At 40.2% G+C, this 22,260-nt stretch overlaps 1 protein-coding gene across 6 annotated transcripts in view; it reads left to right on the top strand.

Annotated features, from left to right (window-relative positions):
* The window catches only part of tle2b (TLE family member 2, transcriptional corepressor b), a gene marked incomplete at its 3' end in the record, with an annotated part of 117,703 nt that overhangs the window by 88,431 nt on the left and 7,012 nt on the right, over nt 1-22,260 (top strand). For 4 of the 6 annotated variants that reach the window (XM_014014183.1, XM_014014182.1, XM_014014181.1 and 1 more), the window contains 11 exon segments: nt 641-715; nt 3,284-3,464; nt 6,155-6,171; nt 9,237-9,377; nt 11,316-11,369; nt 18,279-18,446; nt 18,774-18,933; nt 19,440-19,609; nt 20,022-20,098; nt 21,508-21,757; nt 21,853-22,100. In XM_014014183.1, the coding sequence (XP_013869637.1) occupies nt 641-715; nt 3,284-3,464; nt 6,155-6,171; nt 9,237-9,377; nt 11,316-11,369; nt 18,279-18,446; nt 18,774-18,933; nt 19,440-19,609; nt 20,022-20,098; nt 21,508-21,757; nt 21,853-22,100 (1,541 nt within the window). 6 annotated transcript variants of the gene reach the window in all.

The following is a 22,260-nucleotide window of genomic DNA, read 5'->3' as shown; positions in this document are numbered from 1 at the left end:
TGTGTGTGTGTGTGTGTGTGTGTGTGTGTGTGTGTGTGTGTGTGTGTCTGTGTGTGTGTGTGTGTGTGAATGGAGCCTGCAGGCATCTCTATGAACGTGTGTGTGCTATGATGAATGTGCTACCTGGAAACAGCAAGGTCAAAGCTCAGTCAGTCTGATCAATATTGACTCTGTGTGTGTGTGTGTGTCTGTGTGGGTGTGTGTCTGTGTATACAGTATGTGTGTGCAGGTGCTGTCACACATGTATGTTTGCGTGTGTGTAACTGATTACATTAGGATTTTGTGTAAACGGAGCTGAGATTTCAGTCATTGTGGCGCAGTGCTACAGAATGTGTGCTCGTTGTGTTTGTAGGACTTTCTGTCAATGTTTATTGTTTTTTTCTACCTGCGTAATCCAGACATTAATATTTGCTAATTTTTGTTGCTCTTTTGTTTGTTTGTTTGTTTGTTTATATTGTTTGGACCACAAACAACATAAACAACATATATGTTTACACTGTCCAGGTTAGCTTACAGTAACGTTATATAACATCCTATCCTACATTTTTCGTTATCATTTTATCCGTATGGCTTTGGAAGTGTGTGTTTGTGTATTCTTTATATTCTGCTGATATTTTGCTGCTTGTGTACGTTTGTGTAGCACCAGCAGCAAGTGGTCCAAGCAGTGGAGAGAGCCAAGCAGGTCACAATGGCTGAGCTCAATGCCATTATTGGGGTGAGTCGCAACAAAACAAAACTCACTAAGTAAAGTTGTGTCAGCACAGAAACACAGGTTTGTCCCCAAAAAAATCTTTAGTTTATAAAAATAAAAAATACTCRTAAACATGACACTATTTCAAAAATGTCTTCATCATCTACACATAAATGCAAAAATTGCCTCAAATCACTCTGTCCACTTAAAATGTCCAATCGGTTCCCACTAAACGTTACTGAATGTGACGTCACATTTTTTTCTGCACGTGCAGGACTCGCATCAGTGCTGTGGAGAGTTCACACTTGGAGTCTGACGGAGGTTGAATTTAAATTATAATGTGAACGTCCATGCAAAAAACAAAATTGATTTTAGAAAAAAATCTGAATTGAGCATTAAAACCTGCAGTGTGAACGTAGCCCCGGTGTCTGTTTTTATCTTTAGTTTAATTCAAGTAAATCAATTAAACCTGCTGGGGACAAGTTGGTGAATTTTATTTTCAGTTGGTTCTTTGTGTGAGTCACAGGGGTTTGCAGTCTAGTTCCTTGAGCTTTGAACATTTGAGATACAAACTAAATCTTAGTCTGCCCCATGCTGGTCAGTCTGATCCTCAGTTAGGTCCAGAACTATGATCATGGTCTGTACTACTATCTGACACTGGTGTTGATTAACAATAGTCTGTAGGAATCTATTGCCCCCTATCCTTCTGGAGTCGTTATTTACCATAAAAAACTTGAGTTATTTTATCCTTGATATAAAATACACAAAATTACCATATTGTTTTTTACTACCTCATTCACTGTTTTTTTGTTGTTGTTTTTTTTGCCACAGCAATGGTATTCACACATTATGTAAAAGTGTCGACACTGGGGTTTGAAAAGACTCAAAACAAGAATCAACTCAAGATTTTATGCAAGTAAAAGTGTAAAAGCACTGGTTTTAAAACTACTTCAAATATAAAAGCAAAAGTAATGTTGGGGGAAAAGGCCATTAAGGATAAAAGCTTAGACTGTGCAACAGGGGTCTATAGTGCACAACCCCACATTCCTAAAATCGATTTTCTAGAAGCAGTAATGACTATAAAATATAATAAAATTTTAATGTTTGTGAAATTCTTTAAAATTTGGGAGGCACTAGGCTTCCTGTTTCAGCTAATGTCCTGGAGTGTGACGATTTGTGATGGATCTTACAAACCAGCAGGGTGTCGAATGGTCTGTATCTTCGAGGCAACACATATCTGGATAGTTTTATTTTTTTCTGAGTAAGGACAAGCCGGAATGAAAACAAGTCAAAGTGAAACAGAAACGAAATACTTTTACATTTTTAAATTGTAAGGAGTAGAAGTAAAAAGTTGGCTGAAAAATAACGACTCCAGTAAAGTATAATAAACCTAACTTTCTACTTAAGAAGCAAAGTATTTGTACTTCACTACTTGACACCTTTGCACTGGACAGATTAGTTTTCTACTAAATGCTAAACATTTGATAGCACGCTTGTAATTAAGACAGCCACTGGACACATTGTGGCTCAGCTGAAGAGAATAAAACGAGTAATTTCTGTCCTGCCAGTCAGTTTAAAAAGCTTTAAGTCTGGTAAGAACAGTAATCATACTAATGCTTCCTTAGCATCCGGTTACAGAACGCTGCAGTTAATCTGCTTTTTCTTAATCAGACTAAATATTTGATGCTGTGAAATAACATGTTACCTGTAATACACCATGATCAGCTGAGCAGCTGTAACATCAGTCATGGGTAATGCTGTGAGTTGAACACAGGGATGCTCCTGAGTGCTGGAGATGAGGCTCTGATCACATTACTGAAAGCCCTTTGTTCCTCCCAGCACTGCCTCTCTCTCTCTCNCTCTCTCTCTCTCTCTCTCTCTCTCTCTCTCTCTCTCTCTCTCTCTCTCTCTCTCTCTCTCTCTCTGAGGTGTGGGTTTATGTGTGTGTGTGTCTAATATACAGACTTGATAAAACACATAATAGCACCCCCACCTGATAATAATCTGGTTTTATCTCTGCTCCTTTGCTCTCCACGTTCTCCTCCATCACTCATCTACCACGTTTTCTGCTTTTTGTGTTCATCTTATTTTTTTGCTTTTCTTTTCTTACTTTGGTAATGTCTTCTTTTCTTCCTTTTTTTTACACACACACATTTAATCTCTTCCTGTGGCTTCACTATTTCTCCACARTTTCTCTGACTCAAGCATTTTCTTTCCATTTTCATCTCCTCTGGGCTTCCCCCCTGATCATACCTTCTTTCTTCTGCTGTCTTTCTTTTGTAATAAATCCCATTTCCTCACACTCTCACTTTTTTTCAATTTTTTGTTCTTTCATCACTTCTAGTTTCTATTTCCTTGTGTGTCTTGATAGTTCTGTTTCTTTTATATCCACTCACTTTTCACATCTTTTRCTCAGTCACATCATAATGTTCTGATCCTTTTAACATCCTATTATCAGCCTGGTTTTTATTCCATTCATCTTCACCAACAGAAACTCTTTCATGATGATTATTTTGGTCTCTTTTCTAACCTCCTACTCTTTTTTTTCATCTCCTTTTCCTCCCGGTTTCCTTCTTCCCCCTGTGGCCACAGCAGCAGCAGCTCCAGCACCTGTCTCACCACGCTCCCGGCATCCCCCTGACGCCACACCCGTCAGGTCTGTCCCTGGGTGCAGGGGGCTCGGGGCTTCTGGCGCTGACTGGAGCCCTGGGGGTCTCGGCTCACCTTGCCTCCAAAGATGAAAGAAACCATCTCGATCCAGAACATCTTAGAGGTAAAACCCTTTTGACTTGCAGTTTAAGTAAAACTTAAATGTTCTGGCACTTTGTGTTGATGAGTACTAAGTACATAAACATGTGACTGAAAACTGTGTKATCAGCAGGAATCATTGATACTGTTGAATGTATTTGAAAGATGGTTTGTATAAAGGTACATTTTCCCCTAAAAAGTAAAGTTCATTTTGATAAAAGTTAATGAGCTTTGGCCAAAGAAACAAACAAAAAAAACAGCTAGAAAATAATAAACATTGCAATAATACAGCTTAAAAGTAGACAGTACTGCTAAATGTATTGCACCACATAAATCAGACCATAAGAAGGTAGTTGTAGCATTGACAGATTTGGGCCACATCAGAGGTCGTATTAATGGAATATTTTCTGTATTTGACCTTTTTTTTCCACAGTGACAGAAAAATCTGAAAGCCGTTCGTCATTTTGACAGATTGCAATTAACACCCTGACTTCCTAAGTCTGGAAAACTTAATAAATAAGCCAGGTGAGGTGGAGAAAAAAATAAACGAGGATTCGCAAGACAGATCTGTGGAATCACACTCATCATTTTCAGCTTTACGCACAGAGCAGGTCTACATCACRRAGGTGTCTTATTTAGTCTAAAATAAATAAAATATTCCCATCTGATCATCATCTCAGATCTAGACAACATACTGAATGCATCTCCAGGAGCTGACAGCACATTGAAGAGATAAGGACAGGAGGCTTTGGAGCGTCTGTGAGGAGCAGCTGAACCAGTGGCACAGCAAGAGCGAGCTGCTGGATCTCCTCCTGCTAAAGYGTCAGCTTGTGGGATTTGGATCTTGCTGACATCTGATCACTTCAACTGGAGAAATGTTTTCTGATATTAAAACTTTGGCTGAAATGGCGCATATTATTCCAACAGTGTTGCAGCAGAGCGTGAGTTTAAACTTAAGAACGACTGGCGCAATGAAATCCATACTCGTTTTCTGTTTTTATTTAATAATATTTTTATCATGGTGGCAGCAGTGCGTTGTGACTGACCGCTTCTCTGCTTTTCTCTCTTCTCTCGTCCTCCTCAAAGGAGGCAGAGACAGCAATACAGAGGCTTTATCTAATGTTGCAAACTGCAGCCATTAAATAACGTTTGTAGATTTTATTTAATTTTATTTTTTGTCTGTTCGCAAGGTAACTGAGTTAAAAGCGGGAAAGTGTGTGTGCGTCACATTTTGCGCATTGGGCCTGGTGTAGGAGACGGACAGAAGCGCTGTTTTTCAGCACCATGCGCTCCTGTGGCCTGTAAATCCTGCAGTCGCAGCATCTGAGACAAAGCTGCAAAACCAACATGACAGCACATTCTATTAAATGTTTAGTCATCGTTTAAAAAAGGAAGTGACGGGTAAAAATTGACCATGATAGATTTTTTTTATTTACCCTCTCAGTCAAAATGACGGACAACAAAAAAGTCTAGCGCAACATCTSGGCCACATATACCAGACCACAAACGGGCCAGTTGTGGCACTGACTGATTTGGGCCACATAAACCAAACCTCAAATGCCATCTTATAAACAGCACCACGATTCCCAGACCTGGCCTACATCTGGTTGACAAACAGCATCCAGCCAGTAGTGACAGCTTCACACCATATCTGGCCCACACATGTCTGCTATGTGGCATCTTTTCTATTATTTCCTTAAAATCTGGGCAGTGGTTCATTAAATATTTTGCTAACAGAAACAGAAAAATACAATCAGTGCTTTCATGGCAGCAGGTGATAAAAAAATAAAACTTTTAGAGCTAACTGTCAAACATTGTTTTTAAAAACCTACAGCAGTTCCTCAGCTCCTCTGTGCTTTCAGTGTTAAAAGAACTGATGCAACACAGCAGTAAACACACTGCTGTCAACTTTCACAACTTAAATGTGTTGCTGAAATCAAACTCAACATTTTGAAGTTTGATGTATTTGCCAGCTGCTGTCTTTCGATTACACATATCATTTTGAGTGTTCCGCTGTATAATTTTTATCTTTTATTTGTATTTCTTCACACATAAAATGTGGATGAAATGCAAAATATCACAACGGGTGATTTACGGTCGACAGAAACTCACCTTTTGGACTGAATTTGAACCTTCTTGTTTAGATTTGTGTTATAATACGAACTGATGTATTCACGATGCTTGTGAAAGGGCAGAAAAAAAAGCATTTTATTTATTTTTTCTTCATTTGAACTCCTATTCACCCCGGCAGAATATCTTATCTTCTAAGTTTCAGACACTGAGCCAACAGAGACTTCCTCTTGAATAAACTGACTGCTATAAGGAAAAAAAGGGGGACAAAAATCAGAGCAGAAACAGAAAAGATGGAGAGATCAGTGTATTCTTATTGTCATGTTGAACGTCTGTAATAGCTCATGCGTGTCTGCAGCCGTGTGCGCTTCTGCTCTTATTTCTAAAAAGAAGAATGAGGAGAGAAAAAAGCAACAAGCTGTGAGAACAAAGAGATGAAAAGGGAGACTGATATCAGGCACAATGGCAGGTTTGTGTCTTTATTAAAAGGGAGCAGTCGCAGTTCAGCCTAACCTTAGCTGACTCACAGCTGTTGTTGATTTGAAGAGCATCAAAACTGACGCCAAACCTTTTTCTCTTTTCTCTGTTGCCCTCTTCCTCCCTGGCTGATCTCTCCTGTGACCCTTTCCTCTGCCACAACCCCAGAGGGAGCACCCAGCAGGGTGAGTAGTTCTGTGCTTTGATATGTTTTGTACGCCCACATTTCACTGTGTGTGCTTGTGTGACAGTGATAAACAGAGGGGAATTGAGACATTGTTTTAAGGGGCAATATTGTGTAAAATCAACTTTTTTGAGTTTTATATCATGTTATAATGTTATACTCTCATCAAAAACATGCCCAGAGTCTTGCTTTGACTCATTCATGCATGTTTGAGAAACCCTGCAGCGTATTTAGGAAGCCATGCTGAGGAGCAAAACGACAGGTGGGGACCAGAAACACCCCTAGGACGTGTCTTTAAGCTGAGCTTCCTCATGGCAGAGCCCCCCTCCATTACCACCACCACCACCACACGCACACACACACACACACACACACACACACACACACACACCTCGCCCAAGACTCCTGCAGGCTCTCGGCAGTAACAAAGCAAATGGGTGAAACTGAAAGTGAAACTAAAACTGTCTGCTGAGCTCCTAACACCAGGCTACTTCTCACTCAGTGAAGCTCTTTTCAGATTCAAAATACCTTTGAGGAAATGTATTTTCAGATGGCAAGTAAACTGCATCATAGCGCGTGCGCGAMCCCCCCCTCCCCCCGCGCGCCAAAATKTGCGGGACAGAAGCGGAAGGTGGTTCTTACAGAGACAGAGGCCAGTTTCAAGGCGTTTAGAAGAGWAAGTGATGAGAAGATAAGTTTATTTTCTATTTAAACATAAAAACAGCATTTTAGTAACAACTAAAGAGGACATAGATACTTTATTATGGTATAGTGTTTAAATGTATGCCTGAGAAACACATAATATTGGCCCTTTAAAAGAAAGGAAGAGTGCAGCTGGATCTGATCCAAGAGGATCAGGGATCGACATGAGGAGATATTCCAGGTTGTCAACAACCTTTCAGTAAAGAAACCAAAAAATCTCAACAAAACTTTAACTTAAGTATATTGCGCTACAAACAAAATTTACTTCATACAAATGTTCTCAGTCAGCCAGGTTGTGGGTTGCTTGGATTTTTTTCTGCCTGCTCTGTTATGGCTGCTTGGGGGGAAACTGAGTTTTAGTGCCTYAAACGTAGAAATCTKCCAGTTTGTCCCATTGCTCCTCTCACTTAAGGAATTTGTTCAAACTATTAGTAAGTTGCAAAGTTGTGAGTGGTGCAAAACAAATGGTGTCCGTGAGTTCAGCAAAACCATGATTGGTCAGATCAGACTGACTTGATGGGGAAGGTAAAAGATGTGATCTTTAGCCAGGATTTACTTGAAAAAAGTATTGACCTTCGTAATTCTGTTTGGTGTATGGTTGTTAGTAAAATTATTGTGAACATGTAAATATAATTTATTGCCTTCAAATTTTGTGCAGCTAGCACCTTCCTGTCTTGAATATTTGTAAATATTTTGCCTAAGAAATTAGCAATCTTTTCATATGTGCTTTCTGGCCGTTTTGACCGAGCCAAATTGTTACATGTCCAGTCGAATCATTATGGTTTCTTCAAACCCCATCCAAAATACCCAGTTCGACCAGTCACGTCTTTTACAAACTCCCACATCCAGGAAGCTCCCACTTAGTGACTKCAGAGACCCCCTCCTCTGCCATCTTTGCACAAAGGTAGGGAAAATGCCTTTGTATTTGGTTGTCCACCAGACAAGCTCGAGGTGAGATCAGATTGTCCGATATGATAATAGGTTGTCTCAGAWACCAGACCACAACCGGGTCATGTCCATCTCTGATTATTGTGGCTCATGGGTGTTTGCCACAAGCTTCTCAAGGTTTCCTCCATCATGACGACCATACGTACAGGAAAACAGCTCCTTTTGTGTCAACTCTACAAATGTTCTTTTAATCTACAAGATTAGATGAACTAATGGATTAAAACACAGTTATTAACAAAAACATACATAAAATTCCTTTTTCTTTTGTTCTAAATGAGTTGATGAAAAAGACCCACTGAATATTTCCCAACAGACCGCTGACATTTATTTTATTTATTTGACATTTATTTCCCGCTGACATTTATTTGGTTAAATGTTTCCCAGCACCAACCAGTCTACAGTAATATTAGTTAATGAGAATACAGTTACACAACTGATGTTGTTGCGGTGAAGAGGGATCGCACACCAGAAAACAACAACTGAGTTTTTACAAAATAAAAGTTAGCTGTAGTGCTGCTGTTTCATTTAACAGTTTCACAGAAAAAAAAACCGGTTCTCATTTCTTAAATGGGATTTAGGCTCCGTGTAACCATTCCTTAATGAAAACTTGCTCCGTGTGACATAGTTTAGTTGTTTTTTGATGATATTTTGCGATCAMGTGTTGAATGAAAAAATGAATTAATGCCTTCAGTTTTTTATTGTTTGTGTTGTAAAGTAYAAATAAAAAAAAGGTTCCCTTTCCACAGTGAAACTTTTAGCATGGTTTGGTTTGTAACCAGCAAACTGAAAAGTAGAAGGGGAAAATACATTTTGGTTAAGAGCTTGACGTCACAAGTGACATTTCTCAGAAAGCTCCACTCTGATAAAACTTCATTTTAAAATGGGGCAGAAGGAAAACGGGGACAGATAAAAGCAGGGACGATGGAAGTTTGAGCTGAACTGAACTCCATTATGTCGTTTCTTTTCTCCTCTGTTGGGGCTGTTGTTGGGGGGTGGGGGGGCGGAGAAGTGGTCCTCACCAAACCTCTTGTCCTTACCCCCCAACACCAACACAACACAAGGCTTTGATTGAGTTTCTTTAGCTCTAAGCACCAGTATGGGGGCTTCATTGTAAATATGCCAGCACAGCTTTATTACCCAATAATGAGGGTCATATTTTACACGAACACTGGCGTGTYGAGGGCAGAGCACTAATTAGCTTTATAGGCTGGGCTGTGTAGYTGCTATAGCTGGCGTCTGCTTTTCTTTCCGTGTCGCTCACATGTTTTTCTTCACGCCATTACCTGTACACCAGAGCTGCTCCTGTATGATTTTACAATAAAAAAAAAGATTGATGATCTCTTTGTTGTCTCTCAATCTATTCCGGCTCCTGTTCTGACAACTGTGTTTTTGTTTCCCATCCTTCTGTTTCCTCAGAGTAAGTCTGTGTCGTCGACAGACAGCCAGCCGAACGAGGAGCGCCAAGGCCCATCAGGAGGATACTCTTCCCTGCAGGGAGGAGCTGAGGCCAAGAGGAGGCGCTGTGATGACAAAGAATCACTCCCTCCACACTCCTATGTATGTTTCTGCATTTTTGTCCTAGATTTTCTCATGACACTGAAAGGTAACTGCGGGTWGTTGTAACATTAGACGTTGTTACTTCAACAAGAAAACAAAGACTAAAARTACTATAGACTGTTCAGTTTTTATAAATTGAAAAATATATTGTCACATGGATGCTTCCATGTTATTTACGCTGCAAAGTATTTTGAGGAAATGATGATGCTGACAAGGTGCTTTAGTGCGAGGCTGCTCTATCCAGTTTGAATGTTAATTTTGGACAATATCTGGCATTCAGTCCTTTTAAATGAAACCAGAGCACACTGACAGAGAGGACAATGTAGAAATGACTCAGCCTGAAACTGAAAATGATGATAGAGGACAACAGAGCTGCGTCATAGAAGGAGAACCTCAGCWTAGCCTGTTAGGTTTCGCATTAGCTTCAGAGCTAATAATATTAGCTCTGAAGCTTAAGCTGCATATTTATAATATATATGACGTCAATATATATATATATATTAGGGGACACTGATTGTTACAGCCTATGTATTGTCCAGAACATAGAAACTAATGCAAATTTATTGTCTCACATTCTACTGTATCTTTTTAGCCTCGATTGTGTTTTAGTCTCAACTGTCTCACATTCATTGCATCAATAACAAAGTGGAGACATGCTGAGGTGAAAAATGCAATGAACAGACAATATTTTAAGTAGTTTGCTGTTTTCTCATGTCAAAAATAAGTTTTAGTAGAATAGAGAAATAACAGATTATTAAGGCCAACGTGTGAAAATAACCTGAGATCCCTTTAAGTATCGATTATTCAAGTCTAAATATATATAAAAAATGTTTCTAGCTTGGTGCTTCTGTAGATAAAATCATAATTTGGACAAATTTATTAAAAGAAAGCATTTTGCGACACTGTAACCACCTTTAATGTGTTTTTGTGTGGTTCACTAAAGGCCACAAGTGGGTCTGGAGCTCATCTCCTGTGTGTGTTTGGTCTGAATGGGTCTGCTGGGGAAGAGCAAGCAGCCAGAGGGAATGTAATGCCAGGGGAGAGATGGCCAAGGCAGATAGCTGTAATGAATTAGATGTTTGTGTGTTTGCAGTCTGGAGCATTGATTGACACGAGGAGTTTGTCTTTGGAAGGCGGCCTCTGGCTAAATCGGTTTGGCATCAACAAAAACGGCCCAAATCCTCCCCATTAGTCCAGAGTGGGAACAAGCTGCAATAGTTTCCACTCTCGGTGTTCTTCTGTCGAGTGTTGTTTCACCTCTCATTTCTCTCTCTTCGTCTGTCTCTTTAGAACCATTTCTCCATTCTTCCCCCCTGCTTTCCTCTTATCCTCCGTGTCCTCTCACTGCTTTTATTTTTGTTCCATTATTTAATTATTTTTAACGTCCCGTCCGTCTTCGAGTCTATTCTGCTCGGCCGAGTTTGTATTTTTCTTCTACAAAAATCGGCTGACGGCATTGTCCCGGTTTGGCTCTGTATAATTAGGTACTGATGTCACTCCACACTGATGTCAATAGAAATATCAGGCCACGATCACATCAAAGCGTTGTTACCATGGCGACTAAGTGCCATCCTTCTCACCCCAGAAAAAAAGACAGAAATAATAATATTAAAAAAAATTGAGACATGGCTGGGCGAAGAGTAAGACTGSCATGAATGGAGGAGTGTGAGAGGAGAAAAAACAAGTAGTTTGTATATGGGAGGTGTTTGGTCAGAATCTATGGTCAACAGTATCTGTGTTTAATGTTGCATGGAGGACAGACAGTGAGAGGAAGCAAGAAGCAGCCAGTGGTATTGATATATTGATCTGTGTGTGTGCACTGGAGCTGCTGTGTGTGTGTCTTTTATTATTAAAGCCCTTTATTTACAGGTTCACAATACTGTACTGTGGGTGTTAGAGCGGGAGRAAAAAACAGTTTTTTTTCCTTTGCCTCCTCAGGACAGTGATGGAGACAAAAGTGAAGACAATCTTGTAGTGGACGTCTCCAATGAGGTGAGTTTCCAACCGTTACTGATATCCTCCTTTTTTAAAACTAAATTAGCATCTTTTTTGGTTGCAGCTTACAGACGTTTTTGTGAATAAATGCTTATCTTTGCTAGCCATTTTTTCAGTAAATGTAAAATAGTTGTAATTATTTTAGGATCTGCAGAAAATAATAATAATAATAATAATAATAATAATAATAATAATAATAATAATAATAATAATAATAATAATAAACAGCACTGACTGCTGGGGGATTTTTCCTCTCCAGTGAGTCTGATTAGTTAATTTAATTACAGTACAACATTAAAATAGGTTTTGTTTAAACAAAACTTTAAGTTACAGGTAGAGATTTAGACATAGCTGCATATCTCACACAATTGTTTTTATTTTCACAGTTTTGGGTTTGTTTTTACTTTGAACAATTAAATACAAAGTATGAGCTCTTGTGTACCTGTCATAAAAAATTAYTTTAGTAAGATTTTTATCTATGATGAAGTGTCTTTGTACTTTTAACAGAATATCTCATTAATTACTGAACATAAATAAAATTTTCAGTGGGTGATCATTAGCTATACATGTACATATGAGTAACTTCAGGAGTCAATTAAGATGGCTACCAGAGTTATTTAAGCTTAACCTGCACTGAAATGGCTAAAACTAAGTGAAGTTTACAATAAATGAAATATTTGTCCTTGTAGATTACACAAGATCACTGAGGGTGTATTCATACCAGGAAAGTCCTTTGGTCCACTTGTTTGGTCCGGACCAAATAGCTGATTTTTTTTTCTTTGGTGCAGTTTGCATTCACATTSTGCTTTTTGGAAGTGGACTATAATTTATAACCAAAGCCATGCGGGTGACGCTCATTGCTCCTATTGGACAGAAATGACGGGGGCAGGACAGAGCACWGACCTGGAAATAAAGAYGATGCTGTTAATAAAACTGACWATTAAGAATATCAAGAATGTCATTCAGTGGTAATTTTGCGATGATGTACTTATAATTTTGGGACATTGTTGTCAAATTTGTGCGGCAACTTAAAGGAGGTAAGATGCTCTGCGTTCCCTGACCCACAACAGCTCATTGTTTGTAGCACTGTGTTGATAATAGCAACACTGAAGGKCKAATGTTGCTTATTTACRGTAGCTCGTGAAGAYCAAAAAGGCGAATGTTTCCTGTAGTTGGTTCAGTTYGAAGCCAGTCTGTATTCACACTRGAAGTGAACCGCWCCAGAGTTTGTTTGGAAGTGGACCAAGACCACMTCAAAAATGGGTCTCGGTCCGGTTGGTTGATCCACACCAGGGTTCACATGAGTGTATTCACATCTGTACAAAAGGTCCGGACCAACGGGGGAAACAAACTCTGGTCCATTTATAGCAGACCAAATGTGTCAGGTGTGAATACACCCTAAAATATTATARTATTGCATTAGATTGCACATAACTTTATTTTTATGTGTTGAGCCAAATGACTGTAACCCCATGATTTTTCAACATAAGATGATCGTAGTCAAAARCTCAGGAATTATTCATTCTTTATGCTTATTCTTTTATTCATGCTTTTACAAAATGTTTCAACCAGACACAAAGTTCCTCCATTGATAACTAAAATATTTGACCCTCACTAAAGAAACATTTGACAATTTGCATATCCACTATGAAAACATTCAAATATTCTCACATCTTCTCCTCACTGCTACAGTACATCCATCTGTTACAGATCAGATCTTTGAGTTTCTTATTAAGCCACATATGACTGAATTAAACAAAATGTTTTTATCAGACAGACGCTGCAGCCCACACTTAAAGTATTAAACTAATATTAGAAGGATCGGTGTTGCTCATAAAACTGTCTGTAGATGAGCTGTGCCCAGAGTGGAACCAGAGCTTTGGACAATTGTTTTAGTACTTTAGTTTCAGATTTAGTGATTTATTTTTGTTTTGCTGGATTCTGATTGTTTCAACATCACGTGAACATTGGAGGCAGTGCCACTGGCTTGACTGACTGGGGTGGTGGTTCTCTTCAAATAAGGGGATCGGAGGTTKTCAGTCTGTTTAGCTTCCCCGGAAAGGTCTATTCAGAGGTGCYRGAGAAGGGAGTCTGATTGAWGGTMCAACCTCAGATTCAGGAGGTTCCATCCTGGCCATGAAACACTGGACCAGCTCTTAGGGTCCTCGAGGGGTCATGGGAGTTTGCCCATCCAGTCTGCATGTGTTTTGTGGACTTGAAGAAGGCCTTCAACCATGTTTCTCGAGGTACACTGTGGGGGTGCTCCACAAGTCTGGGATTGTGTGTTTGTTGTTACAGGTCYATCAGTCTCTATACAAGCTGTGCAAGAGATTCGCATTGCTGGCAGTAAGTCGGACCCCTTCGAGGTGGAAGTTGGACTCCACCAGGGCTGCCCGTTGTCACGATTCTGGTCATAACTTTCATGGACAGAATTTCTCGGTGCAGCCAGGGGGTAAAGGGAGTCCAGTTTGGTGGCCTCAGGATTCCATCTCTGCTATTTGCAGATTCTTCCCTGAAGGAAGAATGGAGTGTGAGATCGACAAATGCATTGGTGCAGACTCTGTATACTGGGTTGTTGTGGTGATGAGGGAGCTGAGCTGTAAGCTGAAGCTCTCTGTTTACGGGTCGGTCTACGTTCCGATCCTCGCTTATGGCCGTGAACTTTGAGTTGTGACCAAAAGTACAAGATCGTGGACACAAGCYGRTGAAATGAGTTTACTCTGCAGGGTGGTTGGACGCTCCCTTAGAGGTAGAGCGAGAAGTTCAGTTCAATTCAGGAGCTGCTGCTCCTCCACATCGAGAGGAGCCAGTTGAGGTAGTTTGTCCAKCTGAGAAGAGACKCAGAGGAAGACTCAGGAAACAGTGGAGAGACTATGTCTATYACCTGGGAATGCCTTGGAATCCTCCCAGAAGAGATGGCTGGAGAGAGAGATGGGGGTCTGGTTCTTCTTGCTCAAGCTGCTGCCACCGTGACCCAACTCTGGAACAAGCATGGATGGATGGATGGATGGATGGATGGATGGATGGATGGATGGATGGATGGATGGGTTCTGATTATCTCACACTCAAACTTGACAGGATTTATGTATTAATATGAAGGTGGATGTAGTAGGTACAGTAGGTGTGGTGAACATTATAGTTGCTAAGAGAAAACATTTCTATTCTAGATTTATTTTTATATCTGTCCTCAAAAATGATGTTTGACTTGAACAAACTGTGTATTAAAATGGTAGCAGATGAGGACAATTCTTTGCACAACAGCTGAATTGTGTTTTTATTTTATTGCGTGCGTGTCTGGATCCTACCCATCCATTTTCTTTACCCACTTCTTTTTTCTGGGTCGTGGGGAGCTGGTGCCTATGTCCAGCAGTCACTGTATAAAACAGGGMGGGGGGGGGGGGCAGCCCTGACAGGAGGCTGGTCCATCACAGAGACACTTAAAGCCAAACAACCATTCACACTCTACAGGGACAAATCCGAGTGTCGTGCCTGTGTGTGAAATATGAAACGAGGCAGCAGGTACGCAGCTCGTTRGGCTGCCCGCTGCAGTTTCCTTGTAAACAGGGAGAACTCTTGTGTAAGCTCATTATCAGCTGCCACTGTTTGTGCTCTCCTTTAGTGAAACAAGTTCTCACACACACACACACACACACACACACACATACACACACACACATACTGACACAACCCATGCATTCACAAATACTTCACCCATCGCCTCTCATCTCCCTCCTCAGAGTATATTTCTGTCCTCCCCCTGCACTCTCGAGGCATCTCTTCATCCTCCTCTCCACCGTCTCCTTCGCTCTGTTCGCCTCAGCACTCTCTCCACTCCTTCCTCCGCTCATTAGATAGCTGCAGTCTGGCTCCTTTAAAATATGCAAAGCCATTCATGCCACAGGAATATTTTAGTTCTTTAAATACTTCCCGCTGTGCACCGAAACTATGTTTCATCTAAGCCTTCTGTATTTTGATATGGCACACAAAAGCAAAACTGGTCTCTGGTGAGATTTGCACACTGGTACGCAATCAGAGAGGAGGAAAATAAGACAAATAGGGGTAATGAAAGAAAAAAGAACAAGTTGTGTTTCATATTTTTGTCAAAATCTACGTGTTTAAATGTGAATTATGTGAGTATGACCTTTGTTCTTGGCAAAAAAGCATGAGTAAACTATACAAATATCTGTGTGTGTGTGTGTGTGTGCAGGACTATGTGTGTACATAAGCACCAAAATGACTGCACTGATCACTGTGAACCGGAGAGATGTGCTTACTCTAGCACTCTGTTCTGGGGAAGTCAGTGCTCCGGTAATGAAAGCATGTGTAACAGCCACATTATCACCAGGTCCACACACTGCTGCAGCCGTGACACTCGCTGCAGTTTTATGTAATGATCTCTGAGCTTTCAGTCCCTTCACACATACGCAACACACACTGGGAAGCCAGAGATTATGTTGGATCTGTGTTAGAAAAATTAGAAGCAAAGGAAAAAAAACACTAATATCTGCAGCTAATATTTGGAACTGTACCGGCCAGTCTGCAGAACAGAGCAGTGTTCAGGGTTTTGACTTTAATACTCCAAACTCAAATTTATCTAAGCTAGGTTTTCTTTAACTTCATAAGAATACACAATAATTCTGACTGGCTACTATGGGTTTAGTGTTTTACTTATAATGAATAGAAAAAAACAATAGGTAAGACACATAATTTAGCTATACATTCACATTCAGCTCAAGATTTTTGTATTTCAGTTAGTCACAATAAACAATCCGTGTTGGTTTTGTTGCAGTTTTAGAAGGCTTGTTGCAGTAATTGACAACAAAAAGCAAACAGTTAATCCACCCCTTGTTGAAGAGGATGGATAAATATCTAACTGCTCATTTGACACAGAAATTTAAATTGTTATACCAATGCAGTCATGGTGGAAAGAAGTTATTGTCCCCAATCACAGAGAGAAGAAGGGAATTGGAAATACGTTTGTCCGTCCAGCCTGTGAGCTAGTTAACTTATAAAATAAGTGAGGCACTGACTTCCATTTTGGTGTGTGGCTGCATGTAGGCGTAAGAAAGGTCACTGTTGAATATTGGGTTGTCACGTCAAAATTCAAGATGGCCACCACCATAAATGTATAAACAGTCTCAGCACCAAGTGTTCCAATGATCACTGGAAGTGCTGATGCTTCGACTCTCTGCAATGTTTGTATTTTCTGTCAGCGCTTGATATTTCTCCAGCTTCTTGTACTGCTTCTTCATGTTACAGTTACTATTGCCACGTCTAACATCACTGCCTCCTCTTGCTTGTCAAACAGCCCAATGTCTGTTTGGTTAGCCATTCCCTGTCTTTCAGACTGGATCTGGAAGTCCCACTGTATCTCTCCCACTTTGACTCTGGGACGCCCAGTCCATACTCTGCACAGATGTTCCTGTTTGTTATACCGGCCATTTTGCCTTGCATGTCTTACATCCTGCCAAATTATTTGTAATTATCCTGGACATYTTCAGTGTTGCCTTCAGGTAGTYCAACCCCTTCATTKGGGATYACCTTTCCTGTCTTGCAAACCAACTGACTGCATTTATCCAGTGTGAACGATATCCAAATGACCTTGCTGCATATTTGGGTGCAGTGGATCAGTGAGTTGTTGTTTCACTCATTGTTGGCAGACAACTTGATGTCATCCATTTAGAGGAGGTGACTGATGTTCCACTTTAGAACTGAGATATGTGTACTGTATATACAGTATAAATATATAACCCAGCCACCACAATCATTTGAGGGATGTATGCTCGCTAGTCTTTATATTGTTTAAAAGTATAGTTTCCTTCGATGATCGGGGTGACCAAAGGTCAATCCATGGTGGGCAAGGCTACCAGTGGTCACCTCCAGGCTCCGACATCACTCCTGGATAAAACCACTCACCAGGATCCATCATTTTGCACTGCCTCAAACAAGAAAACAAAAAAACAAAAATAAAATAACACTGGTTTTATACACAGTGTAACTTCCTACTAGAGTTTTACTTATACAGGTCGTCTTCAGTTCCTGTCCAGAAAACAATTATCTCAAAAACTAAAAATATTCACTATTCTAATCCCTCAGCAACAGGAAACCTTGGCCTACTGCTTGTTGGTTGTTGATTCACATCTTTTTCTGCAGGCAGCATGCGAGGAACATTTAGGGAGTTTTGGCCTTCTTAGATGATGTTTTTGTTCAGTATTGTTTTCATATCTTAGCATAACAAACATACAGCAGGAGTTTTTATTATACTTTGAGTAATATCATCTTGATACTATTCAAATACTGTTAAATTTTCTAGAAACATACCATCTGTCCATTACTTGTCCTTTAGACTTTAAAATTGTTTAATTGCAAAATTCCAAGTAATTATCAAGGACAAAGACATAATGGCAGAATGATTATTATGATGCATCGTGATGCTCTGACTGCAGAGGAATCCATTATGTCACTTACTTGAACAATTTTTCATTAGGTTCTTAAACCAGCTGTAGCAACATACAGTTAATGAGAAATAAAAACCTGATGAAAATATTTATTATAATAAATATAATTAATCAGAAAGTGGATAATAAAAGAAAATCTCTTTGGCCATAATTCTACAAATGTGCTCTTTATCTAAATGTACAATAAAGCAAGCATTAAAATTAAAGGTTGCGGAAAGAACTATAATGTCTTTGTGTCACCTTAGACTAAAAAGACAATTTATTTCATTTCATTTATTTCATTCATAAAAATAACAAAAAGACCATTAAGAAACAAAGTACCGGTAAATCAATTATTGAATGAAAAGGGTGGAAAAAGAAGAAACATTCTTTTTTTGAAAAAAATAAAATAAAAGCTTTAACATTTGAGTGGACATTAAATACATATATTTTTTCTTCTATCACTCAGGAGCCTAACTCTCCTGCCGGCAGCCCGCCTCATTCCCCCCATGGGAACGGGCTGGACCGAGCACCTACCCTGAGGAAGGAGCTCCCCGGTTCCTCGAGCACCGGAGACGCTCCTTCCACGCCTAACCCTCGCAGTCCCACCCCCGGGAAGACCAAGGAACCTGCACAGGTACAACACAAARCAGCCGAAAGAGTTCCTGCTTTTCACTGAAGTGGTTTCTGCAGTTTATTACACGTTGGGAAAAAAAAATGATTACTTTTTTAAAGTAATATAGAATGTTTTTTATTATTCATTTTGTGATATCTGGCCACTTATTAGCATATCTTATGCAATCATTTTTATGAGTTTCTATAAGGAAGGAATAAAAGAAAGCTGTTTTACAGAAATGATTTCATGTTTTAATGAACTGCTGTAATATAAGCTGTTCCACTGTAACAGAAACCAGAATCAAGAGGGAATTAAAAGTGGTTAGTTTGGTTCTTTTATTCTCCACAGATGGATAAGTCTCAATCTCCGTTGTCCAAATCTGGCACCCCCTCCCCGTCTCACCGTGAAGCTCTTACCCCCGGAGCACCAGGAGCCCCTGGAGCTCCAGGTCCCAGCACCTCCTGCCTTCGCCTGGTTAGCAAAGCAGCAACCAGTGCAGACCCTCTTGGTAAAACTCACCTGCCCGACTCCCATACCTGCTGATGTTTTTCAAAATAAAAGTATTTACATTTTTAACAGCAGGAAAAATAATGTTAACCAAGCTCATGTTACATTACATTTTCCTTTATTATGCACTACATCTGTTCTGCTACTGTTTTTAGGTTTGTGACATGTTTAATAGAATTACACAACTTGTTGATTTTTTTGTTTTGTTTTGTTTTAGCCATTTGAATAGAACATATCGGATTTAGTTCTTTGAATTTGAAGTTTTTCATCCAGCCCCCCTCTGTCCTTCATCTCACACCACCTCTGACCCATCGGTTTTAATTTTTCATTATTTTTTAAATTATTAAATCCTTCTGTGGACCCACAGTAAAAACAGTTGTATTGGATGTCTCCCTTGTCTGAAACTTTTTAACATAAAGGAGGTTGTTTGTTCGTGTTTGGCAACATTGCTCCCGTTTTTTCTTCCCACCCTTCAACCACTCCTTCCTCTTTCCCTCTCCTCCCCAGCTCTCCGCAGTCCCATGTCTGTGCCCCCTGGTTCATACCCGGCTCATTTTGGCGTGGTGTCCCACGCAGGACTGAACGGGGAGCTGGCCAGCCCGGGAGGATTCGGAGGGGCTCTCACGCTGTCCCCGCAGATCAGTGCAGCAGCCAGCGCCTACTCCCGCAGCCCCATGGTGAGCCGAGACCGACGTCTTCCTTCCTGTCAGGCTTTGATTTATTGTTCAGATCCAACCCTCCGACTGTCATCGCGCCGTTGAAACGTTTGATAAATTGGCTCTGCATTGTCAGTATCAGCTCAGTGCATTCATTATGTGCTTAAAGTTGTCATGTTTACATTCTCTAATCCACTTTCATATAGAGCGACAGTGATAGGGAAGATAAATGATGCAGCTGAAAGTGTTTTATTCTTTTGCACAACATTCCTGATACTTCACATCTGTAGGATCATGTGTGTAGGCACAAAGATGATCTAACAGGTCAATCACAGAACATTTATCATGTTCGGTTGGAAAATGTATTTACATGAACAACTAACAACTTGAAAAGTGTGTGTCAAACTAAGTTTCTTTTTTTTCTTCTCTCCAGGTGGCGTATGACTCTCGGTCTCACCTGAGAGCTTCAGGGCTGTCGACCTCTCTGCCCGGCTCCTCTGGTGGCAAACCGTTAGTAAACACTTTATATATGTAACAATTATTAGTAAACACCTCATATATGTAACAATTATTAGTAAACACCTTATATATGTAACAATTATTAGTAAACACCTTATATATGTAACAATTATTAGTAAACACCTTATATATGTAACAACTCTTAGTAAACCCCTCATATATAAGAATTATTAGTAAACACCTTATATATGTAACAACTCTTAGTAAACCCATCATATGTAACAAATATTAGTAAACCCCTCATATATGTAACAACTCTTAGTAAACCCCTCATATATGTAACAACTCTTAGTAAACCCCTCATATGTAACAATTATTAGTAAACACCTTATATATGTAACAATTATTAGTAAACACCTTATATATGTAACAACTCTTAGTAAACACCTTATATATGTAACAATTATTAGTAAACACCTTATATATGTAACAACTCTTAGTAAACCCCTCATATATGTAACAACTCTTAGTAAACCCCTCATATGTAACAATTATTAGTAAACACCTTATATATGTAACAATTATTAGTAAACACCTTATATATATATAACAACTCTTATTAAAACCCTCATATATGTAACAGTTATTAGTAAATGCCTCACATATGTAACAATTCTTTGTAAACACCTTATATATGTAACAATTAGTGAACATGTCATATGTAACAATTCGTAGTATGTGTATGTGTGTGTGTGTGTGTGTGTATATATATACTGTATATACACATTTACTTATTTATTTATTTATATACTTTATATTTTAGAGAAAATTAAAGTGCATCTTAAATGTTTGATTACAACATTCATGGAGAAAGGTGATATTTCTGATTATCCCACTGTGATTTTACTCTGAAATTGCAGGACATGTTCGGATTAGAAAAGTGGCTTTTTTTCTTGGTGTCAGACTAAATTCCATTCATTTTGGAAATCATGCAACATTTCTGATGTTCCCAGCAGCTCAGAAACATTTGCTCCTTTTTTCTTCTTTGGCACCTTAAGAGTTGTGATGTTTTGCTTCTTTTCTGCAGAGAAGCAATCCATTGCTGTGCTGCTAATTAGAAATCATAAAACAGCCCTGGCTTCCAGCCGCTATARTATTGATCAGCCATTAGCAGTGCCACACCAGATCTGCCCTCTAACACAATCTGTCATTATGTATTCACCACCACAGCTACTCTGAGTTCAGTAATTGCCTGATTTCGAGAAATATTACCAGAGTGTCAAAAAGTGACGTCAGACTTCGGGACTTTACTCTAACGTCTGTGTGATTGTTTTTGAATCTTCCACACATGGATTGATAGATTTTTTTTTTAATTTTATTTTACAGCTTGTTTCAGCAGCCCTGTTTCATCCCCAAGATTCCGTTTTATTCAGATTCTCTGCCTTCTGTCTCCGTCTCAGTGCCTACTCGTTCCACGTGAGCGCCGACGGTCAGATGCAGCCGGTGCCGTTTCCCCCCGACGCCCTGCTCGGTCCGGGAATCCCGCGTCACGCCCGTCAGATCCACACATTGAGCCACGGCGAGGTGGTGTGCGCCGTCACCATCAGCACCTCCACGCGCCACGTTTACACCGGAGGCAAGGGCTGCGTCAAGGTGTGGGACATCAGCCAACCAGGAAGCAAGAGTCCCATGGCCCAGCTGGACTGTCTGGTGAGACGGGTCGGAGCCCGGAGGCTGTCGTTTCCTAACCGGAGACGCTAATCTTATAATCGAGTTCTTTGTTTCTGTCTTCCTGGTCCGATCAGAACAGGGATAACTACATCCGCTCTTGCAAGCTGCTCTCTGACGGGCGAACCCTGATCGTCGGCGGCGAGGCCAGCACGCTGTCCATCTGGGATTTGGCCACGCCCACACCACGCATCAAGGCGGAGCTAACGTCGTCCGCTCCGGCCTGCTACGCCCTGGCCATCTCTCCCGACAACAAGGTCTGCTTCTCCTGCTGCAGCGACGGAAACATCGTGGTCTGGGACCTCCACAACCAGACGCTGGTCAGGTGAGAGCAGAAAGTGCTGACTCATCCAAAACAGTTCTCATCCGGTCAGAGGAGAGCTGACTGAAACCAGAGACCAGGATGAATTCATCTAAAACTGGCAAAGACAGGAAACTCATCTCATCTCTGATTACTTTAGTTTATTTGTTAACAAAAGATGTTC

This window comes from Austrofundulus limnaeus, unplaced genomic scaffold, assembly GCF_001266775.1.
Source record: "Austrofundulus limnaeus strain Quisiro unplaced genomic scaffold, Austrofundulus_limnaeus-1.0 Scaffold111, whole genome shotgun sequence".
Lineage (NCBI taxonomy): Eukaryota > Metazoa > Chordata > Actinopteri > Cyprinodontiformes > Rivulidae > Austrofundulus > Austrofundulus limnaeus.
Note: the sequence above shows the minus strand (reverse complement) of the source record. Positions and strands in the feature narration are given on the sequence as shown.